Raw genomic sequence first — 26,283 nt, forward strand, 5'->3', positions numbered from 1 at the left:
GATGAGAAGAAAGCAGCCTCCTGGTCACAGGAAGTACATGGTGATTGGGCTCAAGAAACTCTTGGATGCAAAGACCTCCATCAAGGATTACATCTAATTGTAGACGGTAGATATAGGGAGGAAGCACACCTGCCTAGCCTCGACCGTGCTCACTGATTTTTTGGGCTGAACGTTACTGAATTTGAGCTTCAACTCAGGCAAGTGCAAAAAAAAAAAAAATCCGCCCGCGAGCTGATTTGCGGATTTTTCTGCAATTTCGCGAGATTCGCGGATCGCGAAATTGCCAAAAATCCGCAAATTCCGCGAGCAGAACGGATTTTGCGCCCATACTTAGGCAATATAGTAAAGCCGAAAAGCATTTCTTACAGATCAGCAGTCAAGCAGGCTGGCAATTCTTGTAGCACAGCAGTTTTTACTCCTTGCAGAGTTCTTCATAGGTCCAGTGGTGTACTGTCTTGGTAGGGTTAGAGCCCTAGTACATACACATAGTTGTGCCTTTGAAGTAGGGGTGACTTCAAAGAAGGGTCTCTGAAGTGCACGCAAGTCCTTTGTTCCCAGCCCTGGCTCCAGACTATCAGTAGGGTGTGATTATCCCTGTGTGTGGGAAACTGGACACTGTCCATTCAGGTGTAAGTGTTAGCTCCCCCTAGCTTCCTACCCAAGAAGAGATATCAAAATGCAGATGAGTTCTCTGTCACACTCAACCTTCCTGTGTTTTTTGACTGACTAGAGGGAATGGACGAAGTGTAGCTGTCACTTACCTCAGACATGTATTGGAGACAGGCTACAGGCACGCAGAGCAGTAAGAGCAGAGAAATGCACACTTTCCAAAAGTGTATTTTCTAAAACAGTATAGCTACTACTTTCTGATCAGGAATTACAACTTAAAAGTGTTTCAAGGAATTCCTAATGCTAGCCAATGAGAGGGGTAGGTCTTACAGTAGGGAAAATAAACGTGGGTATTTGTCACCACTAAGACATGCAGAATGTAACAGTATATGTCCTACCTTTTACTTACACAGCACCCTTCCCTATGGGCTACTTGGGCCTACCTTAAGGTAGACATATGTGTAATAAAAGGGAAGTTTAAGGCTTGGCAATTCGTTTTAAATACCGAGTTGAAGTGGCAGTCAACTTCGCACACAGGCCCTGTAATGTGAGGCCTGCAAAAGGTTTTAAAGGCTACTTGTGTGTGGCACAATTAGTGCTGCAAGCCCACTAGTAGCATTTAGGTTACAGACATTGGGTACATGGTATACCACTTTACAAGGGACTTACACATAAATTAATTATGCCAATTGTGTATGCACCAATGTTACTATGTTTAGGGGAGAAGCACTTGCACTTTAGCACTAGTCAGCAGTGGTAAAATGCTCCGAGCCGTAAGGCCAACAAACAGATACAGCTAAAAAAAGGAGGTAAGCAGGCAAAATGTTTTGGGTGACCCTTCAGAAAGACCATTTTCCATCAAACAGCACACCAAAGTATCTGAGTGCCTGTAGAGAGTACAAAGGAAGACAGCTAAACTAGTCCTCAGTCCAAAACCAGGGGTCACATCAAGCTAGCAATGAAAACATTCCACTGATTCAGAGAATCATGCAGAAGACAATCTGGTAAAACAGTCTGTCTGCCTGTAGAAACTGTTTATGCTATACAACCTAGACCCTCTCTTCGACCACGCCTACTCAAGCGATTCTCAGGCAGTGCACACAATGGTAACTGACAAAAACATAGGAGAAGAACCCTGAGACATGTAGCATGTCCTCAGCTGTTCCAGAGACCTCATGATACTCATTATTGAGACAGCCAGAAAGATAGTTGAAAACCTACTCAAAGAAATATCTTAGATGGAAGAGGCTCTGAGAAAAAACAATCCTGTTGAGGAAGCAAAAAAGAAACTTGATGAGGTTAATAGAGAACTTGATGGTTTTAGCAATTACCTTTTTAAAAGAAATATGGACAAACTTAAGAAAGATGTACTTTATTTCTCGGAGGAGAAATCATACCCATACCTTGGTTCTCAATTCTATAACACCTCCAGAGATCAAGGTAACCAAGCCGATTACCAACATTGGACTCACCGAAAGGTCTTTACCTTTTCTGACACCTCTGAATCCGAAGGAGAGGGTAGTATTAATAACTCAGATCCATAAAGCGATAGGAGGACACCACTGGAGGGTCAGAATCGAAACAACCATTTTTTAGGAAACCGCCGAGGATCTGCCAGAGCGAAATTCAGAACTCAGGAGCGAGGCCGTTCTCATCACCAGGACCCTCCTCCGCAGTTTTTACAGACCCAGTGGAACCAATATTGGAGGGAGAGATTGCCATACCCCATATTATTCCATCCCATATGGATCGCATTCCCTTCTTTAACCTCTCACAGGTCCAACTTGATGAACCCTCCATGAACCTGCCTGCCAAAGGGTTATCCTTTGTCCCTAACACTTTTCTTAATAAATTTGAAATGAACCGTGACATTCAATCATTCTTTAGGAAGATCAGACTGAGAAAATTCTTTGAGAATAGAACCGCACCCAGTGTTACCAACAGATCTGGCCTCAGTCCTGACTCCACTTTCACTCCAACTCTGGACGAAGTGGGACCTGAAGTGGCCATCTTTGAACGTACCATTTATAACAAAATGCAGAACATGTTAAGATTTGTCCCCAAATCTCCTTTTAATCTCAACTACCAAGAATTTCAAGCCCTTAAGAACCTTTCTAGCAACAAAGAGGTCACCATCAAACCCAGTGACAAGGGTGGTGGTATTATCGTACTTAACAGCAGCGACTACAAAGACGAAATTCAAAACATGTTGGGAGTACCGGAACATTACTGTAAGGTCTCCGTATACCCTGAACAAAGAATTAAAACTCATTTCCTCATGGTCACCCAAGAGGCCCTTGCTAGAGGCTCCATTTTCAATTTTGAGTTTGAATATCTCAACAAACCAAATATGAGGATCCCCATTTTATACGAAGTACCCAAAATGCACAAAGATACCAATAAGCCGCCGTTTAGACGCATATTGTCTACGAGAGGCTCCATTACTGAGCCTTTATCGAAATATGTTGATGTTTTTCTGAAGCCCCTAGTGTCCAATCTTCCATCTCATGTGAAGGACAGTAGACACCGTATCACTAAAATTGAAGGCATAGTTTTTAACCCCCAACGGGAAACTCTTGTCTCCATGGATATTGAAGCGCTTTACACCAATATACGCCAGAGGGAGGCGCTTGAAATGGTCAAAAGAGCACTTCATCACTGTGACACCACAGTTGATCTGTTGTTTATCCTGGAATGCCTGGCCATTGTGCTCAGGAGAACTATTTCGAGTTTAATGGATATGTTTATCCTGGAATGCCTGGCAATTGTGCTCAGGAGAACTATTTCGAGTTTAATGGATATGTTTTTAAGCAAATCCTAGGAATCAGCATGGGGGCAGCTTGTGCCCCGAATGTAGCCAACATATTTATGGGAGATTTCGAAGACCATTTAATTTTTAATGAGGTGGTACCCTTCTCAGAAAACATTCATCATTGGAATAGATTCATTGATGATATTTTTTTCCTTTGGAGGGGTCCAGATGAGCAACTCGCCGGGTTCTTACTCTGGATTAAACTTTGTGATTCTCATCTTAAATTTACTCCGAACATGAGCAAAGAGAGGATTGAATTTCTTGACATCTGGATACAGGTTGCTAATCATACCATCGAGGTTTCATTGTACACCAAACCCACTGCACGCAACACTCTTCTCCATTATCAAAGTTACCATCCGCGGTGTCAGAAAGACAGCATACCCTTTAGTCAGTTCCTCCGCATCCGGAGGAACTGTACTACCATCCATGAGTATAATACGCATCAGAGCTTCTCAAGAATAAACTACTCCATCGAGGTTACCCCAAAGAAGTGATTAGAGGTGCCCTCAAAAGGGCTAAATCCTATAATCGCGAATCACTTTTTCAAGACAAGACCATGTCAGAGGAAGACAAACTTGTCTGCGTTACCAGACACTCAAGCGTTAACAACAAAATGCGCCAAATAACCACCTCTAATTGGCATATTGTCAACTGTGGACAGGGTACCCCCCTTCCTAGACCTGTGCTTGTGTTTCGTCGCAACAAAAACGTACGTAACTCCCTCGTTAAATCTGTCTGTATTCCAGAATGGGAGTTTGTTCAGAAATCCATTGTGGGTAAGAACCCCGTAACAGGGACCCGCAAATGCGGCAATTGCCATGCCTGCAGTTTTTCCATGGTCACTGATGTTCTCCAGTGGGGAAATCCAAAATTCATTTTCAAACAAATGAATAATTGCAAGACCGCTAACGTAATTTACCTGATTCTCTGTCCCTGCAACCTAGGGTATGTAGGTGAAACCGGCAGAGAATTCAGAGTCAGATTTAACGAGCATAAATCGGCTATTAAGAATGGACGTATTGGAGCACCCCTGGTTGAACATTGGAATTCCTTGGCCATCTGGAAGCTGACCTCAAATGGCTTATTCTTGAGAGAATTACTAACACCAGTCCTGGTAATAAGGATCCCGTAAGGCGCAAAAGGGAAGTCTTTTGGATTTACACACTCCAAACAGTCAAACAAAGACTCAATGACCATCTCCCATGGAAGTACGCATTATTATGATTGGACCCCCTGTAGAGACATTGTTGTCCCCTTAGATACTGTTGTCAATGACCATCTAAACTGGTTTTCCCTTATAAGCTGTGTCAGTGTTACCAGTTCCTTTTTGTCTTATCTTCCCTACCTGTGTTTCCTATTCAGTGCATGACCAGGTAGAATTTTCAGTAGTCTTTACATTACAGTTCCCCGGTGAAAGTATTTTGCCATCTGGGGCAGATTCTATGTGCACTTACTCTTCCCTTTTATCATTTTTCTTTATAATGTCTTATATTTTTATACTATTCACCGCTCTTTCATTGACTAGCGGTATGTTAATATTTTGGTTTATGGCATTATTCAGTCCCCGTTTTGATGATCCTTTTGCTGTCTATTCTTGTCCTTTGTTTCCGTGGTCACTTTTAGAGCACTGTTTCCTGTTATTTGCTTATTATTCCAGATCGGAGATGGTTGACAACTCAGGCTGCCTTGTGGTCGGATCGTTTATTTTTATTTTATTTTATTTAATTTGGGCGAGCCCCTGGCATCTACTTTTTCACCTTACTTCATGTTTTTTATTTTCCGCGAGTCACGGTTCGCTTTATCACTCAACATGGCGGCGAATATTTGCCCGCACATGGTACCCGGAAATCAAGGCAGCCCGCGCAACTGACTGCCCCGCCTGCCATCGACATTATTTAATGGCGGCGTTCACTTGCATCTCCACCGACCCTGGAGGAATACAGAGTCTCCTGTCACGCATCACCTGTTACCACCAGGTAAGTTTTGGGCTACACCCGCTCCCCGGCGATCTTTAGTCATCCTTGCTCTTTATTATAATTACAGCTTTGCGCCCATTTTCTATTCAAATGAGGCAAGGGGGGCATGGCCCTGTATCGGTAAACATACGCTGCAGCCCCACTTTCATTGTATTCTCTCTGGTACCCGTCTTTTCCTGAGATAGAACATCTTTGCTTCAGCCATTTAGGGGCCATGGAATGTTTTTATGCCGGAGGGTCTAACTGTCAGCTGTTCTTTTTGCCTCCTTAAAATTTCGTCCTGAGGAACCCCCGAATCCTGGTCTGGGGTGCCCGCCCCAAGCCCTTTAAACTGTACAGGGCAACGCTTACTGTTTGGAGGTCTTCGTACCCCTTCATTGATGTAAGTATTAGGGCCCACATCGGTTATCTCTCTTTTTTCGTGCAGAGGGTTCTCTAGTATATATATACCGTCCTTATTATTTTTCCAGACCGAGGCTGTGATCACATATCCGGTGGTTGTTCCCACACCGCCCGATCCTGGGATCCTTACTCACCTGCTATTCGACCAGCTTTTGCTGTATCACCTACCACAATATGTTAACTACCCCTCTATATGGTAGGTATCTATACTGTTGGGTGGACTATCACGGCTACTCATTAGTAGGACTCCTTACTCTGCATTGTCTGTCTCCTCAGCTGCCGTATAACATACCGATAGGGACTCGACATCTTCAGACCAGTGGAGCCCTAGAACCGTCTTGTCTACTTTGTGACAGCCATTCATCCTGGTAACTTTTTTTTATTTATTTCTATTTCTATTACTTTTATTTTCATTCTTATTTTCTGCTCCCTGGCTAGCTGTTCATCCTCGTAGCCGCATGGTTAATTACCTTCTGTATGTTTGCCATTTTTAGATTCCTGTAGAGCCTTCCTGCTTACACTTTAGCACCCATCGATCTCAGGAAATCTTTGGCATATTTTCCTCCTGCACAACAAGCAGGTGTCACCATTGTACATATGCACTTATGACATTTACCTTCATTTTTTCTGCCTTTTTTATGTATTACACAGAGGGTGATTGGTAATTTACCTATACCTTGTTCTCCTGACTTTGGTGAAGGTACTTCTTCTTCATTCACTGCATTTGTTCCAGAACTGGTATTCTTGTCTTGATGCATGACAGTTGATTTATATGCATTTTTCTTTCAAGCTCAATCTGGGTTGTTTCACTGTTGTTGATTATTTACCTGTTCAATAGTGTTTATATCGGCCTTGTTGTTCCCGCAGATTCACTCTCTGTGAGCTTGCTACAACACGTAATCGGTGGTTGTACCTATTGAATTCAGATGGCCCCCAAATACCGGCTCACATACTCCTGCTCTGAAGAAGGAAGTATATATATGTTTGTGTGGTCCGAAGCACGCGTAGGCGTTTTACAGTTTAGTCTTTGTTGGTGCAATGTTGCTTCATTGTATTGTGTTTTTTCTCTTCTGTTCGTTTGTACTTTTGTTAACTATTTAGGGGTTGATTCCGACTCAGTAAAATCCCCTACGAATAGCCGTACAGAGCATTTTTCCTATACGAACTGTACACCTTCAACATCCCCGTACGTACGATGAAGTACGATCCGAACCCAAAGCAGATCTCAGTACGAATCGTACGAAATACCATACGACTTATGAATACGTACAAATCGCATTCGGAACATGCAGTAAGCGACGTCCGTACGGATTGGACCAGCTTTTTCCGACCCAGCAAGTACGATTCATTACGACAGCACTCTGTACGACTCTTTTTCTATGGGATTTTAAAACGTCCATAAAAGCAGATTTCGACTCGAACCGCGTGCGAAACGGACCCCCGTGTACGCGAGTACACCCCATAATTGCAAGGGTACGGTGCGTAGGGGTACGGTGCATCGGGGTACGGTGCGTAGGGGTACAGAGCATAGGGGTACGGTGCGTAGGAGTACAGAGCATAGGGGTAAGGTGCATAGAGGTACAGAGCATAGGGGTACGGTGCGTACCCCCATGATTGCAGGGGTATGGTGCGTACCCCCATGATTGCAGGGGTACAGTGCATATGTGAATGTGTGGCTCTCCATACGAATTGCTCATACAACGATTTCCATACTAACCGCATTCTCGGTCCCCGGTCTGGATCGTACTTGTCGGGTCCTACGGCATGTTTATGATTCGTACGGTTCACTTTCAGGTACGTATCGTACAAATTTTCTCTTGCTTTTTGTACGGTTCGCAACGATTCGGCTGTATTTTTTTCCTACGGATCGTACTATGCGATTCGGACGGATTTGTGCAATTCGTACGGAAACGGCTATGAATTTGAATCGTCGTACGGATTAGTTTCCCGAATTGGAATCGACCCCTTAATGTCAGTGTTGTAAATGTAGTGTTGTATATTTCGACTTTTGCTATTACCATGGGCCTCTGTTTATGTACTACCTGTATTGTTTGAGAAAGGAAAATTATTTTTAAATGTATATTTATGTGATTATCTTATGTATTTTTGATATTAATAAAATGTGAATTTATAAAATGTTGTGATGCTCCATATTCTGCGGGACAACTGAAAATATAGAGTGTGGATGAATCACCCATAATAGTATACCCCTGTGGAGGAAGATTTTGTTATTTAACGCATGTCTTCAGTTCTACCTCAAGAAGCCAACTAGGCTTCCTCATAGTCATAAAAGGGTGAAAACTGATCGTTTAACCCAATCGCACTGACTCAATAGACAATGCATGTGGGCTATTCCCCCCACCACTAATTTCCTGAGCGCCTAAAGACCAACCACCTCATTCCAGCAACTGTGCTAAACATGAACTGCTAACGAAAACCTACCAAAGGTACCCCGCCCAAGGCTTATTAACATTCATCCTTCAGGGCCTAAATACGTAGCTCTTTTTCCTTTTGTTCACTTTATTTAAAAGTGCCATGATATGGTCACAAGTCAGTGCTAAATAAATCAAAATCTACGCATGTTTGTAAATTTACTTAGTATTATTTTCCAACACACAAAATGGGAAGTGGACTATTATTCAGAAAAAAATAAGAAGAAAAGGATTAGAGACTTACAATAATAAATAACACATGTGCTCTCGCTTTCTTTATTGATGTCCTTGGTGAACTCTGCTCAGTGCTTCTACCAAGTGGGTGCCAAATACCATCAACACTGTTCACAAAACCATTGCCAGCATTGTCTGCTTGATGGTAGTATGTAGGCACACCATCAATCACTCAAACACAGAGATATCAAGTCCATCTGCTGAATCCCTAGCAAATTGCAAGCAGAAAGCTCAGCCAAATATCTGAAACAAATTATTTTGCTCAAACTGTTTTATAAAAGGAGATTATGACTGAGGATATTGCTGCTCAGAGTGTAAGTGGACAGATAGTGAAGAACATAGAGACCTCTCCAAGCCTAGAAGGGAATGCATTGCAAAATTAGCCCTTTTGTTGCAGAGGAAACTGCCAGACAACTTTTTCTATTCCTGAGAACAGATGACTGAAATAGATAACAATGTGCATAAATTGGCCTCCATAATTTGCATCAGAGTCTACAAATATGTAATTTGTTGCCAAAGAAGCAATGTTGCAAAGCTAGAACCTTGAAAAATGCAAGCAATTTATAATTATCAGGGGGTTTTCTAAGCTTAAAACCCAAAACTGTGGTCCTCAAAGCACAGGTTACCTTCTTTCAAACAAACCATTTCAAGATAAGGACAGACAATGTGTTAGACCGTTGAGCTCAATGCCTACACCAATCCTTCTACTGCACATACTACAAATGTCTCCTTAGCACGAATCATGAAAACACCTCTTAGCCCAGTTAAAGACATTAAAGTACTCAAGAAAACACAAGTAAACGCTGACAATCAGTACAAAACACCTTTGTAACTATCATTCAATAAGCAATCTACTTATCATCAATATAAATAATAAAAGTGAGGTCACACACCAAACTCAGCAACCTTGTCTGACCAACAACATAATATATGGCCAGCAGTCATACATCAATTCATTTCCAGGTCAAAAGAGGAGCACTAAATCATGTAGTTGACATTTGACAAAACTGTCAACCACCCCTTCGGCCTCTCACTTCCACTCACCTGAAGAAATCAGCTGTGTGTCATCCTGACACAAGAACTTTCTCAGTATTTTTAGCACATGTAAGGGGGTGAATGCATTAGTGCTTCATCTAATTACACAGCTAGAAATTGAGCTTGTACTCATCAAAAAACTACTGGCTATAACGATTCCCTTCTCCAAGGTCTCCACCGTAGGCCATAAAGTATCCCATTTACCAATTTCCACAATATCCACCTTAAAAAAAGTATGACGTGCTTTCTTAAGACAGTTTTAAAGTTAACTGTTTGTAAATGGCTCAAACTGCTCGATTCATCTTAGAAACAAGTAGTTCTGAGCAATCAAACTATGATCCCACCACTGGTGACTGGTAAAACAGTTTATACTGTTTACAGTAATCTGCATTGTCCACAAGTCCTACATGTCAGGATACCAGCCCGCTTTCCAAAATCAAGTGATCATTTCCTGAACCCGCTTACCATCCAATCTACCAAATGCAAGGGGTTCATTGGGAGATACCAACTTAGAGGTACTGCTCTCTGAAACTCCCTTTCCCATACCTAAACATACTTTCTTTAAATTCACTAAAGGTCAGAAAATCTATTTGCTACTGAATGCATTTTGTACTAACTTGGTGGACTTCAGACACCTGAGATTTCAATGTCAAATCGGTTTGCTAGCCACTACCCAGTCACCCGTTACACCTTTGAAACATCCTCAAAGTGACAGTCAATACGAAAAAATAAAAAAACATATTTTTTCACTGCTGACAGGGCACTCATCACAGCTAAGTTGCCAATACCCTGTCATGGGGTGGAAAGACAAGTGAAGCAACGGCACAAGGACACAATCTAGTACTCTGCACTCCAGCTTAGAAAGAGGTAAGAAGAACTGTCCCAAAGTGGAACTGGTCATCATGGTGGAAACTGGGATTGTGACTATTGTTCCATAGTGTAGTTTATCACCGAAAAGAGAGTCACATATGGTTATGAGGACGACTAGAAACAGCTGCAATAATAAATGTAAATAGTTCAGCTCAATGTTTGTGGACTCACATAGGATACATTTAGTGTAGTGAACTTCAATGTCTGGGTGCTAACAAACCCTGAAGGGATCATGAATATGGTCCAGAAGGTCTTTAAAATAGAAATGAGGGATATGCACATTCACAATGTGTACAGAATTAGAAAGGATCTAATGTGGAAGTTAACTTAGTTTGAAATTGACATAAAGAATCAGAAGGACTGAGCTTTCAATGATCAGACCTTTGGGAAGCTGCTTAGAGAAAAAGAAAGGAGACTTTGAAGGCAGCTGAAATTGTAGGCACATTTAGCTTCTATCAAAAAGGGGGGCTGTAAACACTGCTTACCACTTAGTGTGGCTTGTGCATGGTTAAGTGGTAAGCAAAACACTCACTAGGTTCCTTTCGTCAAGGGAAAGCTAGTGGTCACACAGGAGTGCTGTTGCTGTGTGGACTGTATGTATATGACATACACTGTGCATACCTAGTTACAAAGTTGCAGAGCACTCTACACAATTGTCAGTTTTCTAGCTTCAGTGAATAATGTGAGAGGTGAGGTGCAGCGGCTAGGGCGGCTGACTCCAGAGCACAGGGCTCATGGTTCGATCGCGGGCGGCAGCGTAGCCCTGCACCATGTAACTCTGGGCAATAGCTCGCTTAATCTTCCCAATGGCCCTGAGACCTGTAGGGGTGATTAGTTCACGCTATACAAAAACTGGATTATTATTATTATTAATATTATTATTATTATTATTATTAGAGTGAAGAATAACGTGACAGTAAAGGGGGAAGGGGCAAGGTATCAATTCAGAGACATAAAAGTGGTGGGTAGGAATCATTTAATTTCACATTTTACGATAAGTTGTTTGGCACATGGGCCATACAAACGCCATCAACTGGTGTTGGAGGAAACTGAAAAATGTAGCTAAGGGCCTAGTCTAAGAATCAATTAAATCAAACCTAACAGGGAGGAAATGATCTGATGCAGGAAGTCTACAGGTTATGTAGCTACCATACACATTCAAGTAATTTAAGATTAGGGTTTGTCAATGTAAAACCAATCTGTTGAGACGTAATGCCACCTAATATGATGGAGGCACTTGAAAGGTCAGTAAACGTTTGTCTGCAACTAACATTATTTGTAATGAACTTGTCTCTTTAAACACGATGGTAGTGATGCTGTCTCTGCTGTATTTCTTCCAAATCAAACCTGCGCATTTAGATGCTTCTGCTTTTAGAGACTTACATGGGCTGTTGGACAAATTGGCATAGTGGATGGAACGATGGGAGAGCTATGATAATAGTGAAATCACTGAAGCAACTAATAAAAATGTAGGACCTCATGTACAAAAAAATTACGCAGCGCAGCACTGCAAGCCATTTTGCTGCGCCATGTCATTTTAAAAGCACAGGAATGCGTTGTGTTAACAACAATACAACATATCCCTGTGCTTTCCTCTATGCTTGCGCACAATTGGCTGCCCTGCACCAGCGCAAGCACACTTGCATCATGTTGCAAGGGTGCCTGCATTGCAGGAATGATTGTTTCTGTGCAGAAAGGGACACCTTCTTGCACAAAAATACTCATTGATGGAATTTTCCCCATTCTATGCGTTCTGCAGAATAAGGCAGCATGCATAGAAAAACAAAAGAACAACTAAAAATATTTCTCCTTGTTGCTCCGTGGGGAGGCGTAGTATTCTGATGCAGTCCCAGATTTATAAATCTTTGAAAATCTTGGGAATGTGTCATGTTCCATGGAGGTTGATGGGAACACCCACAGCAACACCCAAGAAACGCCCCTTTAACGCAGAATAAGGAGTGAAAGGGGCCCATATTTACAAGGCCATGAAAAGTCATGCAGGGTAACTTTACATGGCCTTGTAAATATTGGCAAGCCCATTGCGCCGCCGGTGCATCCAAAAAAGTGATGCATCGGTGGCGCAATGGCCTTGTAAATGAGACCCACAGTATATTCAATGGGCGGCCTTCTGGAGGGACTCAAGTTCTAACGAGCATCAGCATGAATTTCACAGCTGTCAGAAACTATTGCTCTATGGTTCTAAGATGGAAGGCATCACCCCTGGAACTACCTTCACGACAGCAGTGGCTGGCAAACATCAATCAATCAATCAATCATAGGCATTTATAGAGCGCTCTACTTACCCGGAGGGTCTCAAGGCGCTAGGGGGGGGGGGTGTGCTGCTGCTACCCGAACAGCCAGGTCTTGAGCTTCTTCCTGAAGGCGAGGTGGTCTTGGGTCAGGCGCAGGTCGGGAGGGAGGGAGTTCCAGGTCTTGGCGGCCAGGTAGGAGAAGGACCTTCCTCCTGTTGTCGTTCTTCGGATGCGGGGGACGGCGGCGAGGGCGTGACTGGCTGATCGGAGGTGTCGTTTGGGAGCGTAGAAGTTGATGCGGTTGTTGAGGTAGCTCGGGCCTTGGTCGTGAAGAGCTTTGTGTGCGTGGGTAAGGAGACGGAAGGTGATTCTCTTGTTGACCGGGAGCCAGTGCAGGTCTTTTAGGTGTCCGGAGATGTGGCTGTGTCGTGGGATGTCGAGGATGAGTCTGGCTGAGGCGTTCTGGATCCGTTGGAGTCTCTTCTGGAGCTTGGCGGTGGTTCCGGCGTAGAGGGCGTTGCCGTAGTCCAGACGGCTGGTGACGAGTGCCTGGGTGACAGTCTTCCTGGTCTCGGTGGGGATCCACCGGAAGATCTTCCGTAGCATGCGCAGGGTGTTGAAGCATGACGAGGAGACGGCGTTGACTTGCTTGGTCATGGAGAGGGAGGAGTCCAGGATGAAGCCCTGGTTGCGTGCGTGGTCTGTCGGTTTGGGTGCGGTGCCCAGGGCGGGGGGCCACCAGGAGTCGTCCCAGGCGGAGGGCGAGGATCCCAGGATGAGGACTTCCGTCTTGTCCGAGTTCAGCTTCAGGCGGCTGGTCGACATCCACTCGGCTACCTCTTTCATCCCTTCGTGCAGGTTGGCTCTGGCGGCGGCGGGGTCGTTGGTCAGGGAGAGGATCAGCTGGGTGTCGTCGGCGTAGGAGATTATGTTGAGGTTGTGTTGGTGTGCGATGGCCGCGAGGGGGCTCATGTAGACGTTGAAGAGGGTTGGGCTCAGCGAGGATCCTTGAGGGACGCCGCAGATGACTTTGGTGGCCTCTGACTTGTACGGTGGTAGACGGACTCTCTGTGTTCTTCCGTTGAGGAAGGAGATGATCCATTCCAGCGCCTTCTCCTAGATTCCGACGTTGCTGAGGCGCTGCACTAGGGTGCGGTGGCAGACGTTGTCGAAGGCCGCGGAGAGGTCTAGTAGGATGAGGGCCGCTGTTTCTCCGTTGTCCATCAGGGTTCGGATGTCATCGGTGGCAGCGATGAGGGCGGTCTCGGTGCTGTGGTTGGCTCGGAAGCCAGACTGTGAGGGGTCGAGGGATCCGTTCGTCTCGAGGAAGGCGGCCAGCTGCTTGTTGACGGTCTTCTCGATGACTTTGGCTGGGAACGGGAGCAGCGAGATGGGGCGGTAATTCTTGAGTTTGGTGGGGTCCGCTGTTGGTTTCTTGAGTAGAGCGCTGAGTTCGGCATGCTTCCAGCTCTCAGGGAAGGTGGCGGTGGTGAAGGAGGTGTTGATGATGTCCCGCAGGTGGGGTGCGATGACGGCGTCGGCCTTGTTGAAGACGTGGGGTTTCTCAGAAATGAAGTTTGGCTGCTCATATGGCACTAAGGGCCCGATGTAGGTAATCTCAATTTACCGATTCTTAAATACCAAATTTTACCGATTCGGTATTTAGGAATCAGTAAATATGATGTAGGTAAAAAATCGGTAAAAATGACCTATTCTGTAATATTCCTTTTTACCGAATCGGTAATAGCGATTCGGTAATAAGGAATACCTTCCCATTCATTCCTATGGGCCTGAAGGCCCATAGGAATGAATGGGAAGCGATTCACTATTACCGATTCGGTATTCCCAAATCAGTAATAGCGGGAGCATATTCAAGGGTGGCAGGGTGTCACATTGACACCCTGTTGCACCCCTGAATTGTGCATGTGTGCACATGTGACGCACATAAATGCACTAAGGGCATGTATGTCTGCCACATGGCACTTTGAAAAAAGCAAATAATTGCTTTTTTAAAGGTATTCAGTATTTACCACCAACTTGTAGTTGGTGATAAATAACGAATCCTTAAAGCAAAAATGCACTCACTTAAGTGCTACCTACATAGGTTTTAAGGATTCGGTAATTTACCGATTCCTTAAAATAAGGAATCTGTATTTTACCGATTCCTTAAAATAAGGAATCGGTATTTTACCGAATCCTCATTTACAGTCTCCTACATTAGGAAGGGCTAAATACCGGTCGGTAATGGGAAATTCACCGATTTTCGGCTGTTACCGACCGGTATTTCGCTACCTACATCTGGCCCATAGTTGGTAACTTGCCTCTTCTGAAAGGGTGGATTTGGGGTGCCTGCAGTGCAGGCATTTCAATATGAGAAGGTCGTTAAGGCAGCTAAAAATCTGAAAACTGTTTACTAAATATTCTACCGGTGCCTGACATGCTACAGGTGGTGATAGATCTTGGCCAGGGTAAGTAGTACACTTTCAATCTCCCTATATAACTTAGTGAGATCCTTGATAGAGTAAATTTGTGAAGGAACAGGTGAAGGAAATTTGTGAAATTACAGGTGTCTCTATTCTCCAATACACAGAAAACACACCAATCTATTTGAAAACAACAACTCTGCTTGACATCCTTACCCTTCTAACAATCCTTCACAACATTCAGACTTGGATGAAGGAGAATTTCCTCACTCTCGATCCCAGAAAGACAGTCTGTCCTGTTCCTAAACACAAAAAGTACTTCAGTGCTGACCTCCTAAACCAACTAAACATTGCAGAATTATCTCCTTATCCTCCACCTACTGCCTTGTCTTGGGATCCTGCCAAACACTTTCTTATATATTCAGCCCCATGCAGACAATAGTTCCACACTGGCTAACTTTTATCTCCAAGTTTAAAAAAAAATAAAGCCGCGTGTGCCTCTTGGTTTTCTAAAAACGACAGCTAACACACTAATTCTACCACATCTTGACTTCAGCAATGCTGTTTTTGCAGGCGCCTCCTTATCCCCCCTTATATGTCTTAAATCTGTCTTGCATTTGAAGCCGGACCTCTCTTCTTCAAGGAAATTAGATTTTACTCTAATCCTAGGTGAGCTACACTGGCTTCCTATCAAGACCAGAATCTAATTTAAATTGGGATGTATCCTCCTTATCTAACTAATGTTCAGCCATCCGATGGCATGATAGACCTCACAAGCAAAATTAAACTTCTTATGAAAATCCCCAACTGTAGAACTTCACATGCCTTACATCAGTCTTTCTCTGGAACAACCTCTCTCCCGTGGAACTCACTACCTGCATAAATCAGGACCAAACCTCCCCTTTTGTTCTTCAGCCCTTTTTAAAGGCTTATCTCTTCAAACTGTATCTCACCCATTGAATCAACTGTAATGTTTTTGATGATGCTCTTACACTATTTCCTCTCTTTATTCTTCCCTCTTTATTCTTCCTCATAAGTTGGTTACTTATGTGCATACCCAATCTGTCCTCTTTATCTACCACTAAATTGCAACCCACTCTAACCACCGAGCCTATCCCGACCTCCTCTTACTCCCTTACCTCCTTCCTTCATACCTTCCTTTCATTACTACCCATGATCTACTACCCCTTCACCAGTCAGGATTCCGCACAGGATTCTCTACAGAGACGACCCTGTTAGGCGTAACTGAGAACATCCGTCTAATGTTGGACCGCGGAGAAACGGTTGCCTTGCTGTTACTGGATCTCAGTGCAGCATTTGATACTGTGTCACATGCTGTACTTGAGCAAACACTCCACGCCACTGGTATCAGAGGCGCTGCATGCAATTGGATTAAATCTCTACTGGAACAACGCACTTTCCAAGTTTTCTCCCAATCCGCCTGTTCTGACAGTATGACCCTTAAACATGGAGTGCCTCAGGGCTCCATACTGAGCCCACTGCTTTTTAATATTTACATGAGCCCACTGGCCAAAATGATAGAAGAGACTGGACTACTCATGTTCTCTTATGCTGACGATTCTCAGCTTATTTTCTCTCTATCATCCTCTGACTCCAACAACATCTCGTCATTAAAACTCGGCCTAACCAACATCGCAGAGTGGATGAGAAAAAACTTTCTCAAACTTAATGGCGAGAAAACAGAGCTACTTGTTTTGGGTAAGAACAAAGAGCTCTGGGGACCCCAACACTGGCCAGACGTGATGGGTACCCCCCGGTTCCAGTCAAATCAGCCCGCAACCTTGGAGTCATCATTGATGAATCACTTAATCTTAACCAGCAAGCTGCAAAGACGTCAGCTACATGCTTCGCGATTTTAAAGTGGTTGAAAAAAATCTGTTGGATGCTGCCCAAAAATACCCAAAAAACAGTCATCAACGCTCTAATAACTTCCAGGCTTGACTATGCCAACGTGCTATACCTGGGGGCCAATAAGGCCACAACCCGACGACTACAGACAGTGCAAAATGCAGCCGCAATATTACTGTGGAAAATTCCCATCTCCACACCTACCACCAAGTACATCCGCGAATTGCACTGGCTGAAAATCGAGAATCGGGTGAAATTCAAATCCTTATGTATTATGCACAGGATCTCAACCAACAAGGCACCCAAGTACCTACAAAATCTAATACATCCCTACCGCCCATCCCGAACCCTTCGCTCAGCCACAGCCAACCACTTTGTGATTCCTAAAATCAGGCTGGCGAGAATGGGCGGCAAATCCTTTTCATATCTCGGACCTTCTCTTTGGAACACTCTTCCGATGACACTTAGGCAGGAAACCAACCACATGAAATTCAGGAAGGCCTTAAAAACCTGGCTGTTTAACATCTAGAACCTGAACTTCTCAATGCACTGGATCATCAGCGCCGGGAAACCCTTTGTTGGGTAGCTGTAGCGCTATACAAATGAAATAAATAAATAAATAAATACCTCTCCTCTGCTTCTTGTTACCTTCTCTTTACCCTTTCTTTATCTATCACCTTTCATAGCCATTCAATCCCTTACCCATTCCCATTCCCTTAGTCTCTGTCTTTTCCTTTCCAATGCCAGCCACCATTTCCCCTGTACCAAGGCACTTTTCAAGCTTACTTTTGTTCCACCTTCATTTCCCTCTCTCCTCCTATTCTCACACCTGACTCTCTTCTCCACACTGCCTCTGTGCCTTTCCTTTTTTCCTCATACCGCTATCCTCATCCCGTCTGCCTTTGATCACTCCAGCCCGCCTCCCTCATTCCCTCGCATCCCCTCCTTTCTAAGTCATAATCTCACTACTTTTCTCTTATTTATTTATTTATTTATTTTTGGTATTTATAGAGCCCTATAGAACAATGAATGCCTCCTAAGAAGGAAGAGGGAGAGAGACCGGTCCAGTTACTAGGTGTATTGACAGGTTACTGGTTAAACAACCAAGTCTTCAGCCTTTTTCGGAACTGAAGAAGAGAGTTACTTGACCTAATCTGTACCGGAAGTGAATTCCACAGTCTGGCTGCTGTGACCACGAAACGCCTATCTCCCCAGGAGACCGTTCTCGTCCGCGGTACCACTAGTTGATACTGTGTCATGGATCTTAATTGTTTGGTAGGGCAGTAGGATATGAGCTGCTCCCTAAGAAACTGCGGGCCTTGTTTGTGTAGCGCTTTGAATGTCAGGCATAAGGTTTTGAATTTGATCCGATGTTTAATCATCAGCCAATGATAATTCCGAATAATTTGCATAATCGATTTAAATTTTGGGGTCCTAGAGAGCAGTCTTTACCGCGGCATTCTGAATCGTTTGCAATTTATTACCCACCCGAGCCTGTGCGTTGGAAAATAGGCCATTGCAATAATCCAGAGAGGAAAGCACCAGTGTGCTAACCACAGTTTTTCCGGCACTTTCTGGAAGGAACGGGATAATTTTCCTTATGAGCCTGAGCTTGTGAAAAGCAGTGGAAGCTGTTTGATTGGCATGGGAGACAAAATTAGGACTCTCATCAAAGATGACTCCCAGATTCCTCACCCTTGGGGCAGGAATAGGAAAAGCTCCCAATGCTGGAGGCCACCATGCGTACGACCAACCCAGGGACATTTTCCCAAAGATGACAACCTCCGTCTTCTCGGTGTTAAGTTTAAGGCAGTTACCGGCCATCCAGTCTCTGATCGCCAACATACCTCCTTGGAAGCGCTCAGCAACCTCTTCTCCATCATTATTGACGGCGAGCACCAGCTGGGTATCATCAGCATAGGAAGTAAGGCTCATCCCATAAGTTTTAATAACTCTAGCTAGGTCCGACACATAGATGTTAAAAAGTGTCAGACTTAGGGATGAGCCTTGAGGAACCCCACAGGGCAGAACTAGTTCTGCCGGCTGAAAAGGTCCTAATGTTGCTGCCTGCGTTCTGCCCGCTAAAAAGGAAGCAAGCAAGTCCTTTGCTCTTGACTGGATGCCCATGTTTCCGACACGGTCGATCAGAGTGGAATGATCGACTGTTTCGAACGCCGAGATAAGTCCAGCAATATAAGCACTGCTGTCCCTCCCTGATCTCCGATGACTCTAATATCATCAGCGGCTTTGATTAGGGCAGTTTCCGTGCCGTGAAGTTTCCGGAACCCAAACTGTGTGTCATCTAGCAAGTTGTGTTTCTCAATGTATTCGGACAACTGACCGTTCATAGCCTTCTTGACCACTTTAGCTAAGAACGGCAGGCTCGCAATTGGTCTGTAGTTCTTGAGCACGTCTTTGTCTAAGCCAGGCTTTTTGAGAAGTTGTTTTAACATGTCCGGATAGATCCCTGATTTAAACATAGCATTGCATACTTGTGTAATAACATCCGTTATGGAATCTATCACGGGAAAAAGGACTTTGGAAGGGCAAGGGTCTAAAGCTGACCCTGTTTTTATGCGTTTCATAATATCCATTATTTGCTCCTCCTCAATTTCTTTAAATTGAGTTAGTGAACAGTCAAGGAGTTTGGTACCCAGTAAAGGAAATGCCGCCTTGTCCTTAGCTGAGAACTCGGAATAGATGTCATTTACTTTTGCAAAAAAGAAATTGGCCAGGGTGTCGCAAAGGGCCTGAGAGGGAGAGGGAATCAAATCTGGGCGTTTCCCTGCCAGTAACTTCACTATGTCATACAGTTGTTTACTAGAATTTTTTTGCGTTTTCAATTTGTTCGCCAAATAACTTTCTTTTTGCTTCTGTTATCATCTTTTTGTATCTGACCAAAGTCTCCTTATATAGAGCTTTACTCCCCGGTTCATAGGCCTTACGCCAATGTCTTTCATGGTTCCTACAGATTTGCTTTTGTTTTCTAAGATCTTCTGTGAATCAGGGTGCTGAGGGTGCCATCCTATTTCTCGAAATAGTTTTGGATGGTACTAGTGTCACCATCGCATTGCCCATCCAAGCTGTATATTGTTTTACAGCTTTGTTTGGGTCGGTGGAAGTAATAGGGCAGGTAGTGGCCAACAACGCTCTAAGTGCCGCGTTATCTATATCTTTCCAGACTTTAAAAGGCTCATGACTGGTGGGACCATGCTAGGTGGCTTTGGCGTGCCTTCGGCTCGCCGCCGGTGTGCCCGCTGCACCCGCCCGCTGCGCGGACGAGATGTCATTGTCCTTATATCCGGTATAGAGGAAGGTGGGAGTCGTCCAGCAGCTGGACCGCAACCCTTTCCTCCCCCCAATATGGCGGCTGAAACCCTCTCTTCCCCAGCGTCAGCACCTGATCGGCTGCGCCGGGAGCAGGGTTGGGATGCGGCGTGAGCAGGAGGTGCAAGTTTTTAAAAGTAGTCAAAAGGTAAACTAAAATGCCACAAAATAAAGTATAATGCACACTTTTTAAAAAAGCTAACTAGCAAGCTAAGCCCCCGGCTTTCCGTCTCAGGGGTGAGACATCAACTGAAGTCAGCACGCACGCGCTTTAGCGGTGTTTAAGTAAGCTGGGAGGGCGGGAGTCGTCCAGCAGCTGGACCGCAACCCTTTCCTCCCCCCAATATGGCGGCTGAAACCCTCTCGCCCGAGCATCAGCACCTGATCGGCTGCGCCGGGAGCTGGGTTGGGATGCGGCGTCAGCAGGAGGTGCAAGTTTTTAAAAGTAGTCAAAAGGTAAACTAAAATGCCACAAAATAAAGTATAATGCACACTTTTTTAAAAGGCTAACTAGCGAGCTAAGCCCCCGGCTTTCCGCCTCAGGGGTGAGACATCAACTTATCCTCCAACCTCCTTCCCCAGCCCTCCCCTACCCTTCCTCATTACCACTCTCTATTGCTCTTTGTGTTGCTGATGCTTTTACTATAATAACTGCATGTATACCTCACAGTACCAATGCACTATACAAACCTTCTAATTAAATAAATAATCCAGAGACATCAACATCATATACTAGATATGGTGAAAAATCTGTGAACATGCACAGCATGTATCAGGGAAAACCAAGTTTTAATTAATCCAGCTCAATTATTTAAACAAAATGCAGCTTGCTCCTGATGTATTGCATAGAAGGAATGAGTAAATGTTGCGGAAATCTGACACTGGCTTTTTCAACTTGATCTGCGGTTGCCCACACTTACAAGGATTTTAAAATAATTGTTAAACCTAGGTTAATGGGCCTACTATCCAGTCTTCTGTATCTACATCTCATCACTGTTTGGCCTACACCGGAGTCAGAAAAAAGAGAAAACATTCACTATGAATGTGAGACTGTTTTTCCTCCTTGTGAAAAAAAATGAGGATCAACATGAAAAGTTAGTCAATGTTGGATTAATGTTAGCCAAGGAGGGCTTGATCAATGCAACATTTTCGCTGTGAATTGATTTATGACTAAATTACGGTGGACATCTGTAGAGGAGGGCTAGGTCAGTGCAACACTTTCAAAATTACCCAATGCTAAATGATTCCCATTTAGATTTATTTAAGTAAATATATATCATGTAAATATTTAGAAGTTCTGGAATGGATACTGCTCATGCGAACCACTATTGATTGACCAGGCAGTACAAAGGCTCCCCTGTCAAGAAGGCCTGGCACAATGATAATGTGCTAAACAAAGTATGTATGCACCTGTCTAAAGGTCACTATGAGGGGTTAATAGATGGGGAAGATAAAGTGGCAGGGAGAAAATACAATGTTATGAGAGTACTAGTGATTTGAATGGAGAATTTATAGATATTGCCTTAACATCTAAGACTTGCACCTGCAATTAAGATGCTTTATCAGCATTTGCAAAGTCTCCTTTCCAATGTGTGCATTATTTGCCCATGTATGTTCTCAATTTGCTATGATTGTGAGGTTAATCTTTCATTCGAGTGCACCCTAAAGCTCTCTGTATTTCTTAACATATATGTCACCTATTACTTTTCGCTTCCAAACCCTGAGCTGATTAGCTGACCTGGCTGGAGTGTTCGCGTGGCATGATTCTAGTGTATATCAGAAATATCTAATTTAACACTATCTTCTCATGCAAATAATGTTATTTCTTTCTACAGCCTTGCATTTTCACATTGCATGCTATCTCAAAAAAATATTCTCTTTTTTGCTCAAATTTAAATATGAAAAACTAGCCTTCATTTAAAACATCTGCTTGTTGCCTCTTCTTTTTTCTTTCAAATGGCCCTCTTTTTCACCTCAATCCTCTGCATGTCTACTGTCTATGAACATAACCTACTGTAAGTCACATGCAGGTTTGCCTAGATCTCTGTTATTGTATTTCAGCAAATTCACAACTAAATTCAAAGATCACAATTTGTTCTTCCTTGAAATTAATACTCCTGCAACCTAACCATACCTATCATTTTCTAGCTCATCTATTAATCCCAACAACAATCTGCATGATCTCAAATACTGCCTGAATAAGGATTAAGCCTAACTAATGTAAATTTAATCTACCACACAGAAATTGGAATGAATGCATGGAATGGTTTCCTTAAGCACACAAGACTAATTCCAATAGCCAACAATAGCCAATAACACAGGACTAACCACTAACCATGATTTCTGGAGCAGTGTGCTGCCCTTCATAAAGCGCGTCAATACCTCTCCAAGGATATTAAGTGCTGTATAATATAAATACAATAAAATACAATTATTTGTATTACGTGGGAATTACTTTTCTACTGATGCAGAAGCCTTCTGCATAGAAGTCAAATGTGCTTGTCAATTCGAGAATACATTTACTCTCACCTGTTTGAGATTTTAACACTGCCAAGTTTTCCAAAATCTCATATGAAAAGTATTCACTCTCCTACATAATATATCAAAACTGCATGCAAGGACCTGTTCTGATAATCACAATGGTAAGAGGTTCGAGCAAAAACAAGAACAATAGGCATGCCTTGACGAAAGAAGGAACAGTTGCTTACATTCTTTCCATTGTCACTAGAGGAAGAACCTGTTTTTAGAAGTTTTTGCTCTGGCTCTGAATATTCAGTGTCTGTGGAGTAAGCATCAGGAGGAATGGCATAGTCGCTTTCAGATGTCATCGAAGACAAGGACACACCTGGGACAAAATTGATGTCATTATGTTATCAGACAATCAATTAATTTACAACTTCAAACACATAAAAAGCAATCTCCACTATGTGGCAATTTACACTGGATCCATTACTTATGAACAAGACGCAGCTCATCCATTACAACTCAGTGACACCCATAGCATGTCTTAGTTTACTAGAGGCTCATTCAAGTTGTGGACATCGTGAAAGTTCATTCCAATATGTGAATCCAAAGCCACATCATATTTATAGTTATCTGCAATTCCAACGCCACAATCATGCAATAGCCTTGCACCTTTTAAATACCCACCTTTTGTGCTAGAAGAATATTAGATATTATTTCCCTTTACCAATCATTAACTGAGGGGCAATTCAGTTAATGACTTTGATACCTTAAAGAAATTCCAGTTCTATGTCCAAGTCAGTTATAGGTTTTATGTGCCCTTCCAAACAAAACTTTGTGGTGTCCTTATACAAAATTAATAATTGTTACATCCTTCTATTTAATGAGAACTTATTTCAAATACTTTAGGTGGTACTGTCAAAGGTACTCTTTTCTCCATCTGTTTTGATTCTTAGAAATTAACTAGACCACAGTTCATCTCATATACCTGACCTAAATGAAAGATCCCAACTACCAACCATATCTTTCAAAATAGTAGTTTTGTGTGCAAAATATTTCTCCTGCCACCCTCCTTATTATCATGTCAGTGATCATAATTGTCTCCAATATTGAACCATTACCTCTTAAGATTCCAGAACATATTGCAAGTAGGATTGGCAAATCATCCATTGAACAGTGCTCAATCTCTGTCCACCATGGAGGTTCACCAACATTCCTAGGATAACCTAACAAATAGCCAGCATTTTGAAGAATAGATACTTATAGCAGGATGTTAGATCAGATTATTCTGGATCCTCACTCGTCCATTGTACTTTCAATTGTTTCATCAAGTTGTAAATATATTTGAACTTTCATTAAAAAGTAGCTGGTTCAATAAGTTAAATCAAGACACCTAGCTATGATGACACATCAAATATAAATTACTGAACACAAAAGTACATTTTAGAATAACTCCCATTTCAACTGTGTTATCGTCTAGCAGTAGGGAGAGGTTGAGTTTACTCAATTGCGTGATGAAAACTTTAATTTATCTAGCAGGGAGTAAAAGTAGCTATCAATGGATATTTCTAGATATCTAATCATAGTCCCAACGTATCTAAAGTTCCAGTAAGTAAGATCATCGAATGGACTCCTACTGTCAGCACATTTATCTAGGTTTGGACCAATTGACTTCCTGTCCTTCGAGGAAGCTTAGGTTACAGGGAGACTACCGGTTTTACTCACTGTCCCACACTTTTATCAACCACATATTGGTACTCACCCTTTTTCAATGGCAATAGTAAGTGGCTATAAAGTAAAGCTAAACACTAAATTCAGTAAGCTTCGACCAAGAATCTGTGCTGGCGACTAGCCACAACAAAGCAAGTGCTGTAGCAAACCATGAGCCTAAATGATTTCACTTCAAAATTGAACAGAAATCATAAAGAAATAGGACTATTGAACTTTTTCTGTTTAAAAAATGAGCAAACCATCCCAGTCACCGCTACAAGCATTTAAATGAGCGACTGCCACTAAAAAACAAACATGACTGTAACAATGCTGTGCTCATATGGACCTTCATTATTCCTTACACACTTGTGACTTCATCCTTAGATCCACTATGAGCACCCAAAGCTTTATTAGACTTTGATTTCAGAGCTCACATGACAGCTCTAAATCATTAGCACTGAGTTGTGTCCATCATTGTCCAATGCTTAACAACAACATGCAATTGATCCATTGACTGGGAAAAAGGAATATGATTCAATACTTTTGTTGAACCACCTTGAAAGCATCAGAGATGAGTCTCACTAGAAATGCGTGTAGAAATCATTTGAGGAGATGTTAAACCCTGAGGATTTAGGAAGTTTCAGTAATTATATCTGATTCAAAACACTAGTAATCCTAAAAAAATACATGCATTACGAACATAGACAACATAATCTTACTTTTTTTGTTCAATTTGAAAAAGTGATACATTTAGATTATTTTTGCTTTTCTGTACAGTAATTCTTATTATTTGCCAACTTCAATACTGAGATTAAAATAACTAAGAAAATAGTTAAGCATGTCACATTGACCCCTTTCTTTCTGAAAGGCTTACGTCATATACTTATACCATCTCCTTATTACATTTTCATCACATCAACCAATAAGTCAATCTCTCAGAGTGCTTTGTGCAGACTGCAGCACAAGGTTATATTAAAAACATTTTTCATTGAATCGATGCATTTTATCCACAATATTTATCTCTGCCACTATTACTGAATCGTGCGTTTTGCAGGTGGTATGTATAGAGACCCACCTTGCACCCCAAAATCAATATACAAACACAGTAATTGACATTTTACATCATATGATTATTTTACACTATTTGTCGGCAAATCATGTGCTTTTGAATGATTATAAGCATTATAAACGACTTAGCAGTTATTATACAAATTAGAGCAAAGGTGAAATAGGCCCAAATCATATATCATCTCATATCCATAACCTTTTGGTCTGAAACCTACTTAAACTGTAATCAGCAACCTAAAAGCATGGTTATATTAGTTTTGTCAAATATTCCAGGTCATGTTAAGCCTCCAGAAATACCTTATTTTGCCATTTGCCCTGAAGTCATATTTCAATGTTCTCTTCAACAACCAATAGGTGTCTTGAATCCCCACCATAACACTGGTGCCTTAGACATCTTTCACATGCATGCTGTCTTATGGAGCGATTACAGTTACAAAGGACACCTGAACAATGCTTCCTGTACATAATATAGGCAGAAGGAAGCTCTCTGCTACTTTTCTTACTCTGAGATGGAACACACAAGGTCTTCTCCCTTTGTACTCGTATGTCAGCTGCTACATTCACGGACAGTATGTGCATCAGAGAAGGGAAAGTTACCTTCTCCGCTTTGTTGGCATAAATCGTAATAAAAACACTGGCAATTGCACCGCACATGTTTATCAGGAATACAATTAACAAGCCAGCCTGCTTTCTAAGCCTTGCATTTGCACCACTCACTGCATTCGCTTTGCAAGATCAGTAACCACGTTAGCCTACCAAAAGGCCACTATTGTATGTAACATAAAAAATATATAGAAG

The 26,283-nt window shown here is 42.7% G+C and overlaps 1 protein-coding gene across 1 annotated transcript in view; it reads right to left on the reverse strand.

Annotated features, from left to right (window-relative positions):
• The window catches only part of PLEKHH2 (pleckstrin homology, MyTH4 and FERM domain containing H2), a 572,539-nt gene that overhangs the window by 271,237 nt on the left and 275,019 nt on the right, over positions 1–26,283 (reverse strand). The window contains exon 12 of the mRNA XM_086927801.1: positions 22,953–23,089. Coding sequence (XP_086783927.1) covers positions 22,953–23,089 — 137 coding nt within the window. The remainder of the gene's footprint in view (positions 1–22,952; positions 23,090–26,283) is intronic.

Source organism: Lissotriton vulgaris, chromosome 6, assembly GCF_964263255.1.
Source record: "Lissotriton vulgaris chromosome 6, aLisVul1.2, whole genome shotgun sequence".
In the NCBI taxonomy this organism is placed as follows: Eukaryota; Metazoa; Chordata; class Amphibia; order Caudata; family Salamandridae; genus Lissotriton; species Lissotriton vulgaris.